The following is a 10,850-nucleotide window of genomic DNA, read 5'->3' on the forward strand; positions in this document are numbered from 1 at the left end:
GATTGATCTTGGATTGTTCATTGACAACCTAATGAAGATATCCTCTTCCTCCTCCTCCTCCTCTTCCTCCTCCTCCTCCTCCTCCTCCTCCTCCTCCTCCTCCTCTTCCTCCTCTTCCTCCTCTTCCTCCTCCTCCTCCTCCTCCTCCTCCTCCTCCTCCTCCTCCTCCTCCTCCTCCTCCTCCTCCTCCTCTTCTTCCTCCTCAAATCCTCCTCCTCTTCCTCCTCCTCCTCCTCCTCCTCTTCCTCCTCCTCCTCCTCCTCCTCCTCCTCCTCTTCCTCCTCCTCCTCCTCCTCTTCCTCTTCCTCCTCCTACTCCTCTTCCTCCTCCTCCTCCTCCTCCTCCCTCTCTTCCTCCTCCTCCTCCTCCTCCCTCTCCTCCTCCTCCTCCTCCTCCTCCTCCTCCTCCTCCTCCTCCTCCTCCCTCTCCTCCTCCTCCTCCTCCTCCTCCTCCTCCTCCTCCTCCTCCTCCTCCTCCTCCTCCCTCTCTTCCTCCTCCTCCTCCCTCTCTTCCTCCTCCTCCTCCTCCTCCTCCTCCTCCTCCTCCTCCCTCTCTTCCTCCTCCTCCTCCCTCTCTTCCTCCTCCTCCTCCCTCTCTTCCTCCTCCTCTCCTCCTCCTCCTCCTCCCTCTCTTCCTCCTCCTCCTCCTCCCTCTCCTCCTCCTCCTCCTCCCTCTCTTCCTCCTCCTCCTCCTCCTCCTCCTCCTCCTCCCTCTCTTCCTCCTCCTCCTCCTCCTCCACCTCCTCCTCCTCCTCCTCATCCTCCTCCTCCTCCCTCTCTTCCTCCTCTTCCTCCTCCTCCCTCTCTTCCTCCTCCTCCTCCTCCTCCCTCTCCTCCTCCTCCTCCTCCTCCTCCTCCTCCTCCTCCCTCCTCCTCCTCCTCCTCCTCCTCCTCCCTCTCCTCCTCCTCCTCCTCCTCCTCCTCCTCCTCCTCTTCCTCCTCCTCCTCCTCCTCCTCCTCCTCCTCCTCCTCCTCCTCCTCCTCCTCCTCCTCCTCCTCCTCCTCCTCCTCCTCCTCCTCCTCCTCCCTCTCCTCCTCCTCCTCCTCCTCCTCCTCCTCCTCCTCTTCCTCCTCCTCCTCCTCCTCCTCCTCCTCTTCCTCCTCCCTCTCTTCCTCCTCCTCCTCCTCCTCCTCCTCCTCCTCCTCCTCTTCCTCCTCCTCCTCCTCCTCCTCCTCCTCCTCCCTCTCTTCCTCCTCCTCCTCCTCCTCCTCCTCCTCCTCCTCCTCCTCCTCCTCCTCCTCCCTCTCCTCCTCCTCCTCCTCCTCCTCCTCCTCCTCCTCCCTCTCTTCCTCCTCCTCCTCCTCCTCCTCCTCCTCCTCCCTCTCTTCCTCCTCCTCCTCCTCCTCCTCCTCCTCCTCCTCCTCCTCCTCCTCCCTCTCCTCCTCCTCCTCCTCCTCCTCCTCCTCCTCCTCCTCCTCCTCCCTCTCCTCCTCCTCCTCCTCCTCCTCCTCCTCCTCCCTCTCCTCCTCCTCCTCCTCCTCCCTCTCTTCCTCTTCCTCCTCCTCCTCCTCCTCCTCCTCCTCCTCCTCCTCCTCCTCCTCCTCCTCCCTCTCTTCCTCCTCCTCCTCCCTCTCTTCCTCCTCCTCCTCCTCCCGCTCCTCCTCCTCCTCCATCAGAATCAGATTTTTCTCTGGGCTGCCCCCAGCAGAAGAAGAAGAAGAAGAAGCCTCGGCCTCAGATCAGGATTGTGGGCGTCCCGGCCGTGTGGGACGTGCAGCCGGATGTGAAGCAGCCTCAGAGCGGCGGCTTCCAGTGTGATGCAGCTGTGTGATGGGAGGATCCGCCGGGCACCATGGGCAACAAGCAGACGACCTTCACCGATGAGCAGCTGGAGGCGTATCAGGTGACAGGTGCTAACGGGGCAGTTAGCATGGGTTAGCGTCCTTTAGTCAGACATTAGGGTGAAGCAGGGGTTCCCTTCATGGGGTAAATATCTAACATCATGGGTCAGAGAACGGAGAGAACGGAGAGAACAGAGAGAACGGAGAGAACAGAGAGAACAGAGAGAACAGAGAGAACAGAGAACAGAGAGAACAGAGAGAACAGAGAGAACAGAGAACAGTGGTCATAGATCAGACCAAACAGACAGAGCGCGGCAGCTGCTGCTGATGATCTCCATCCTCCTCCTGCTGCTGCTGCTGCTGCTGCTGACTGATGGCTGAAATCTCTCCCTCCCTGGGGACTGACTGACTCTGCTTATCTGCTTGTTTGTTTGCAGGACTGCACCTTCTTCACCCGGAAGGAAATCCTGCGGTGAGTATCTTTCCAAACATTTATCACCTTTATCGCTGAGGCAGGACGGCTGGCTGTGTGTTCAGATTCAGAACCGGTTAAAAGTACTCTGTCGTCAGTGTTTAAACGATACGCGAGCGTAACGAGAAGGTAAAAGAACTCTGTCGTCAGTGTTTAGACGATACGCGAGCGTAACGAGAAGGTAAAAGTACGAGCGTAACGGGGAGGTGAAAGTACTCTGTCGTCAATGTTTAAACAGTACGCAAGCGTAACGGGGAGGTAAAAGTACTCTGTCGTCAGTGTTTAGACGGTACGCGAGCGTAACGGGGAGGTAAAAGTACGAGCGTAACGGGGAGGTAAAAGTACGAGCGTAACGGGGAGGTAAAAGTACTCTGTCGTCAGTGTTTAGACGGTATGCGAGCGTAACGGGGAGGTAAAAGTACGAGCGTAACGGGGAGGTAAAAGTACGAGCGTTACGGGGAGGTAAAAGTACGAGCGTTACGGGGAGGTAAAAGTACTCTGTCGTCAGTGTTTAGACGGTATGCGAGCGTAACGGGGAGGTAAAAGTACGAGCGTAACGGGGAGGTAAAAGTACGAGCGTTACGGGGAGGTAAAAGTACGAGCGTAACGGGGAGGTAAAAGTACGAGCGTAACGGGGAGGTAAAAGTACGAGCGTAACGGGGAGGTGAAAGTACGAGCGTTACGGGGAGGTAAAAGTACTCTGTCGTCAGTGTTTAGACGATACGCGAGCGTAACGAGAAGGTAAAAGAACTCTGTCGTCAATGTTTAAACAGTACGCAAGCGTAACGGGGAGGTAAAAGTACTCTGTCGTCAGTGTTTAGACGGTACGCGAGCGTAACGGGGAGGTAAAAGTACGAGCGTAACGGGGAGGTAAAAGTACGAGCGTAACGGGGAGGTAAAAGTACTCTGTCGTCAGTGTTTAGACGGTATGCGAGCGTAACGGGGAGGTAAAAGTACGAGCGTAACGGGGAGGTAAAAGTACTCTGTCGTCAGTGTTTAGACGGTATGCGAGCGTAACGGGGAGGTAAAAGTACGAGCGTAACGGGGAGGTAAAAGTACGAGCGTTACGGGGAGGTAAAAGTACGAGCGTAACGGGGAGGTAAAAGTACGAGCGTAACGGGGAGGTAAAAGTACGAGCGTAACGGGGAGGTGAAAGTACGAGCGTAACGGGGAGGTAAAAGTACGAGCGTAACGGGGAGGTGAAAGTACGAGCGTAACGGGGAGGTAAAAGTACGAGCGTAACGGGGAGGTAAAAGTACTCTGTCGTCAGTGTTTAAACGGTACGCGAGCGTAACGGGGAGGTAAAAGTACGAGCGTTACGGGGAGGTAAAAGTACGAGCGTAACGGGGAGGTAAAAGTACGAGCGTAACGGGGAGGTGAAAGTACGAGCGTAACGGGGAGGTAAAAGTACGAGCGTAACGGGGAGGTAAAAGTACGAGCGTTACGGGGAGGTAAAAGTACGAGCGTTACGGGGAGGTAAAAGTACGAGCGTAACGGGGAGGTAAAAGTACGAGCGTTACGGGGAGGTGAAAGTACTCTGTCGTCAGTGTTTAAACGGTACGGTTCCCACCTTTGCTGTCTCCAGGCTGCATGGACGGTTCCGTGAATTGGCTCCACATTTAGTGCCACTGGACTACACCAACAACCCTGACATCAAAGTTCCTCTGACGCTCATCGTCGCCATGCCTGAGCTGAAGGTACAGTTCCAACAGGAACCTCACGGGGACAGAATTGTTGCATTCCTGGCTGCAGCCATCAACCAGCAGGGAGTCGTGGACTGGAGCCCTGAGCCTGGTCCAGAGTGTCCAGTTGGTTCCAGATTGGGTTCCAGCTGGAGTCCTGAGCTGGGTCCAGAGTCCTCCAGTTGGTTCCAGATTGGGTTCCAGCTGGAGTCCTGAGCTGGTTCCAGAGTCTCCATTTGGTTCCAGATTGGGTTCCAGCTGGAGTCCTGAGCTGGTTCCAGAGTCTCCAGTTGGTTCCAGATTGGGTTCCAGCTGGAGTCCTGAGCTGGTTCCAGAGTCTCCATTTGGTTCCAGATTGGGTTCCAGCTGGAGTTCTGAGCTGGGTCCAGAGTCCTCCAGTTGGTTCCAGATTGGGTTCCAGCTGGAGTCCTGAGCTGGGTCCAGAGTCTCCAGTTGGTTCCAGATTGGGTTCCAGCTGGAGTCCTGAGCTGGTTCCAGAGTGTCCAGTTGGTTACAGATTGGGTTCCAGCTGGAGTCCTGAGCTGGGTCCAGAGTCTCCAGTTGGTTCCAGATTGGGTTCCAGCTGGAGTTCTGAGCTGGTTCCAGAGTGTCCAGTTGGTTCCAGATTGGGTTCCAGCTGGAGTCCTGAGCTGGGTCCAGAGTCTCCAGTTGGTTCCAGATTGGGTTCCAGCTGGAGTCCTGAGCTGGGTCCAGAGTCCTCCAGTTGGTTCCAGATTGGGTTCCAGCTGGAGTCCTGAGCTGGTTCCAGAGTGTCCAGTTGGTTCCAGATTGGGTTCCAGCTGGAGTCCTGAGCTGGTTCCAGAGTCCTCCAGTTGGTTCCAGATTGGGTTCCAGCTGGAGTCCTGAGCTGGTTCCAGAGTCCTCCAGTTGGTTCCAGATTGGGTTCCAGCTGGAGTCCTGAGCTGGGTCCAGAGTCTCCAGTTGGTTCCAGATTGGGTTCCAGCTGGAGTCCTGAGCTGGGTCCAGAGTCTCCAGTTGGTTCCAGATTGGGTTCCAGCTGGAGTCCTGAGCTGGGTCCAGAGTCCTCCAGTTGGTTCCAGATTGGGTTCCAGCTGGAGTCCTGAGCTGGTTCCAGAGTGTCCAGTTGGTTCCAGATTGGGTTCCAGCTGGAGTCCTGAGCTGGGTCCAGAGTCTCCAGTTGGTTCCAGATTGGGTTCCAGCTGGAGTCCTGAGCTGGTTCCAGAGTGTCCAGTTGGTTCCAGATTGGGTTCCAGCTGGAGTCCTGAGCTGGGTCCAGAGTCTCCAGTTGGTTCCAGATTGGGTTCCAGGTGGAGTCCTGAGCTGGTTCCAGAGTCCTCCAGTTGGTTCCAGATTGGGTTCCAGCTGGAGTCCTGAGCTGGTTCCAGAGTCCTCCAGTTGGTTCCAGATTGGGTTCCAGGTGGAGTCCTGAGCTGGGTCCAGAGTCCTCCAGTTGGTTCCAGATTGGGTTCCAGCTGGAGTTCTGAGCTGGGTCCAGAGTGTCCAGTTGGTTCCAGATTGGGTTCCAGCTGGAGTCCTGAGCTGGTTCCAGAGTCCTCCAGTTGGTTCCAGATTGGGTTCCAGCTGGAGTCCTGAGCTGGGTCCAGAGTCTCCAGTTGGTTCCAGATTGGGTTCCAGCTGGAGTTCTGAGCTGGGTCCAGAGTCTCCAGTTGGTTCCAGATTGGGTTCCAGCTGGAGTTCTGAGCTGGGTCCAGAGTCTCCAGTTGGTTCCAGATTGGGTTCCAGCTGGAGTCCCGGCTGAGCATCAGAGTTCTTCACCCGTGACCTCCTCCCTTTGACTTGCTGTGTGTTTGTGTTGCCAGGAGAACCCGTTCAGAGACAGAATCGTTGAGACGTTCTCAGAGGATGGACAGGGGAACCAGAGCTTCAACGACTTTGTTGACATGTTTTCTGCGCTCTGTGAAACTTCCCCCAGAGAGCTCAAGACCATCTACGCCTTCAAGATATACGGTAACGCATCGCTTCAACACAGCTTTAGTCACATGGTACAGTTTTCCTGCTCAGGAGAAACCCAAAGCACTTTGAGAAAGGAAAGAGTGGCAGAAACAACCAAGTGCAACAGATCAGCAACACTTTAAAAGCTGTTTGCCCTACATGCTCCTATGTTTGATACAAGAATCCCAGGACTTGAGTTCATCAGGAATTAATGGTCATTTATAACTCTTTGGTAATAAAGGACCATTAATTTTTGGAGCTCTCGCGTACGGAAACCTCTCAATTTAGAAGACAATTCCCCCCATGGGATAATCATTTTTAAATGAATTTATTTTTCTTTTTTTTATTTGTTCGAATTAACCTATCTGGACACTTATTTACTTTCCCTGAATGTGAGACTATGTGTTTATACTTTACATATCAGCATTCAATGTGACCAACAGACAGTAAATTCATACCTGGATTTTTAATGATCAGAGGACATCTTAATTCAGACAACTTAATTTAGCTTAACCAATGTGCAGAAATTTCCCATATATTTATACAAGAGGCTTTCTGCTCACCTTATGCCCGGGCCCATCGAATTGTCTGAACAAAGGGTCCCCCTGGATCACCTCCAGCTGTCCTCCGTCGCACCGTCCTCAGAATCTGCCATCCGGGTCACGGCACCAAATTGTTAGATCGATTCTTTCAATGGCAGCTCAAGAACAAGCCGGAGGAATCTCAAGTTAAATAAAGTGTTTATTGGTAGTCACACGTCAAAGCATATCAGCGCTGGGCTCAGTGGAACAGAGCTCCCGCAGGAAATCCGTCAGACTGAGCCTCTATTTCCAGGTATCATTTGCATTTATAGCCTCATTTATAGGCTTTCCCAATTGTTTTGTCTCCCCATTCCTGGATCACTTCAGGTCATCGTGGAAAAGTACAGAGACTATTTCATCTATAATGTCTAAGAATAAAGCCAATTTTAACAGACGTCTGTCTGTTTGTCTGTCTGTGTTGTGGTTCCGGTCCAGACTACAACCGGGACGACTTCGTCTGTAAGGAGGACTTGCAGAGGACCCTGAACAAGCTGACCAAAGGGGAGCTGACGCCGGAGGAGGTCACGCTGGTCTGCGACAAAGCCATCGAGGAGGCAGACCTGGACGGGGACAGCAAGCTCTCCTTCTCTGACTTTGAGAACATGATCTCCAAAGCTCCCGACTTCTTAAGGTATGACAGCATCTAAAGTTCTGCAGAGATTTACAGAACACACACACATTACTCAGTGGGGTCACATGGCTCTGAAAGGATCGGATTATTGAATAAATCACAATCAGACTGAGTTATTAAGCTCATGTAGATACCTTAATCTGACTAAGAATTGGATCAAATCGGATTATTGGCTAAATTACAATCAGACTGAGTTATTAAGTGCATGTAGACACCTTAATCTGACTAAGAATAGGAGGGTTTCAGTTACGTCATCACGGGAACGCGCAAATTTCAGTTGGTGGGCAGGAAGCTTGACTACAGCATAGCAACAACATGGAGAATATGGAGATGAGTGAATATTGTAGTGGTTTGGAGCCGGTATATAGGGAAAGGTATTTGGCGTTAGTTGAGAAATACATTGGGCGTGACTCATACTTAATGAAAATGTTCGAATTTTCGCAAGACCGGAACGATTTGCTGAATATAGAGGCTGTGGACATGACGAGCTACCTGGTTATCCAGACTTCTTACTACACCAAGCAACAGATGAAGGCCCACAAACGTTTGGAGGCATACAACTATTACCACAGCGGATGGATCAGCAAACTGGGAGTAAAATGTCTACAGAATGATTGTGTTTGGGTGTTGGCCAGGGTAAGTTTGTTTTCTGTGTTGTTCATGGTGCATTATCCCAGTGGAAAGTGCAGTGTGTAGTGCAGGGCTGGGCAGTAAAGCAGAACTTAACATGTTGAATGCCGAGCTGTGAATGTTGGCACTCAAATAACAATCAAAAATGTTTATGTTTTGATAAAATGCCGAGATCCAAATATCTAAATGCTGACATTGTGTCTTTGTTAGCCTAATGCACAAGGCAGAGAGAGAGAGAGCGATTCTGTTGTCATGAACCTGGGAGCTAATGTGCTAATGTTAGCACTTAAGCACTTCGTGGATACTACTGAAATGTGAAGATTGTGACGACGTGACAAATTTGTTTTGTTTAGATCAACCACTCTCAGAGATCGCATGAAACACCGATGGCGGTGTCTTAGCTCTGTGTTTGGGTAACCCAGCATGACCGTCGGAGCCCAGTCCACTGACTCAGTAGCTAACAACGCGCTGGGGCAGCCTTCAAAACAAAGCCCAAACGGAGCCCGTATTACATTACTGCTGATTGGCATTTAGCAACATAATACTTTACTGCATTACTACAAAACTGTTAGATTTCGCACATACCTTTGAAAAGTGGTCACCGCAGACACGAGCATTTGCAGATTCAGCCCCTCCAGTCTGTAAACGTAGGTTAACTATCCACTTTTTGCAGCGTTGTTCTGTGAGTTTTTTCCATTTCTCACCTCTATGGGCGATTATCTTAGGTACTCGATAGTAACCCTTTCCCTTCTCTCGGTTAGACCGATTGCTACATCCACAAAACTGAGGCATTTTGGGCAAAAAGTGGCAGACAAAACACAGTGTTTTCAATGGGCTCCAGCTCAGGTTGCCCACCACTTAGGTTCGCTTTTAATGACGGCTTCATTGTATCTTCTCTTGTAAATCAAACCTTCTGTAACTCTCATGTTTGTGTGTATTTGCAGTAACTTCCACGTCCGGATCTGAGTTTGGGCCTCAGAGATCCTGCAGAGGAGCACACCTCTCATCTGGACCTGGGGTCATGGCCGGTCTTCTTTCTTCAGACGGGAACCAGAACAGGAGCTGGTTCAGGAGCTGGTTCAGACCTTTTCTCTGCATGAAGCCGTCCTCTGGGCTGGACTCCTGGAGTCTCGGGGTCTCCGGGCCTGTGTGGACGGTTTGAGGCGCACCTGGAGGACGGCGCTGCGGTGCAGAGCAGCACATGTCTGACTTCACAGGGACTGGATGGTTCTCTAAAAGCACACCTTTAAAGGGCACACCGTGAGGAGCTATGCAATCTTTCTTCATGACCTGCATGTTGTACATAGCTTCCAGCTGGTGATTTTGTACGTCTGCTGTAGTGAAGCGTTGTGGTGCACACTGACAATCATAGTAAACTGTAGCTCAGTTGATGGAAGGGCTCTCTGTCATCTCACCTGTAAGATACACCTTCTCCTGCCTCCAGGGAATTTACGCCAACAGCTTTCAACTCAAAATGTTTTCTGGCTCGAGTCAAATAAAAAAGTTTTTCTGTCGCTCAATGTTTGATCAAACTTTATATTGTATATTATATTATTCATATTTCTTAACTAATCCATGTTCGGGTCCTAAAGTTCCCGAAAGAAGCAATGATCAGATGTAACAATTGAAAAGGTCCCTTCCTTAAGGGTGGAGGTGTGATGGTGGAGTTGAACACATTAACCCAGAGAACAGTTGTCTGTTCTGTGTGGACACAACACTGGTGCATCCGTTGAGTTAGGAGCCTTTTTACTGCCTGATTCATAGCTCAGAGTTAAGTGGCTTAACAAAGAAAAAACACATTCCTCTGAAGCTGCTCAGGTACAAGGACTGGATTGAAGATGAGGGAAGAAGCAGAAAATGTCCAAAGAGAAACTCTGAGAGAGCTTCAGGAAGCTGCAGAACTGCTGATCAGGACACTGGGTCTGGACTCTAGGTGGGCCTGATGTTAGCCTGATGTTAGCCTGATGTTAGCCTGGTGTTAGCCTGGTGTTAGCCTAATGTTAGCCTAATGTTAGCCTGGTGTTAGCCTGATGTTAGCCTGATATTAGCCTGATGTTAGCCTAATGTTAGCCTGATGTTAGCATGATGTTAGCCTGATGTTAGCCTGATATTAGCCTGATGTTAGCATGATGTTAGCCTAATGTTAGTCTGATGTTAGCCTAATGTTATGCTAATGTTAACCTGATGTTAGCCTGATGTTAGCATGATGTTAGCCTGATGTTAGCATGATGTTAGCCTGATGTTAGCCTAATGTTATGCTAATGTTAACCTGATGTTAGCCTGATGTTAGCCTGATGTTAGCATGATGTTAGCCTGATGTTAGCCTGATGTTAGCCTAATGTTATGCTAATGTTAACCTGATGTTAGCCTGATGTTAGCCTGATGTTAGCCTGATGTTAACAAAATGTTAGCCTGATGTTAGCCTGATGTTAGCCTAATGTTAGCCTGATGTTAGCCTGATGTTAGCATGATGTTAGGATGATGTTAGCCTAATGTTAGCCTGATGTTAGCCTAATGTTATGCTAATGTTAACCTGATGTTAGCCTAATGTTAGCCTGATGTTAGCCTGATGTTAACAAAATGTTAGCCTGATGTTAGCCTGATGTTAGCATGATGTTAGGATGATGTTAGCCTAATGTTAGCCTGATGTTAGCCTAATGTTATGCTAATGTTAACCTGATGTTAGCCTGATGTTAACCAAATGTTAGCCTGATGTTAGCCTGGTCCAGAGGCGGCGTCCACTTCTCTGTGCTCGGAGGCGTCTGTGATGGAGCGTCACACATCTGGGATGGAGCGTCACACATCTGGGATGGAGCGTCACACATCTGGGATGGAGCGTCACACATCTGGGATGGAGCGTCACACATCTGGGATGGAGCGTCACACGGTAGAAACGTGTGCTGTGGTCAGAGCCATCAGAGTTCCAGATGTTTGTTGGAAGAGACGGAGCAAAGAGCCAAAGGAGCATCCAGCCTGCTGTCAGCACCCAGTCCCTGCAGCCAGTCCCTGCAGCCAGGCTCTGCAGCCAGGCTCTGCAGCCAGGCTCTGCAGCCAGTCCCTGCAGCCAGGCCCTGCAGCCAGGCTCTGCAGCCAGGCTCTGCAGCCAGGCCCTGCAGCCAGGCACTGCAGCCAGGCTCT

At 51.1% G+C, this 10,850-nt stretch overlaps 1 protein-coding gene across 1 annotated transcript; it reads left to right on the forward strand.

Moving 5' to 3' along the window:
• The first annotated feature begins 1,633 nt into the window (after window positions 1–1,633).
• On the forward strand, window positions 1,634–9,226 carry LOC142390675 (calcium and integrin-binding family member 2-like). The gene is made up of 6 exons (XM_075476742.1): window positions 1,634–1,843; window positions 2,219–2,253; window positions 3,839–3,950; window positions 5,738–5,885; window positions 6,887–7,082; window positions 8,657–9,226. Exons 1-6 carry the CDS (start codon window positions 1,793–1,795, stop codon window positions 8,676–8,678), a joined length of 564 nt encoding a protein of 187 aa, XP_075332857.1. The 5' UTR covers window positions 1,634–1,792; the 3' UTR covers window positions 8,679–9,226.
• The last annotated feature ends 1,624 nt before the right edge of the window (window positions 9,227–10,850 follow it).

The sequence above is a fragment of the Odontesthes bonariensis genome, chromosome 1, assembly GCF_027942865.1.
Source record: "Odontesthes bonariensis isolate fOdoBon6 chromosome 1, fOdoBon6.hap1, whole genome shotgun sequence".
In the NCBI taxonomy this organism is placed as follows: domain Eukaryota; kingdom Metazoa; phylum Chordata; class Actinopteri; order Atheriniformes; family Atherinopsidae; genus Odontesthes; species Odontesthes bonariensis.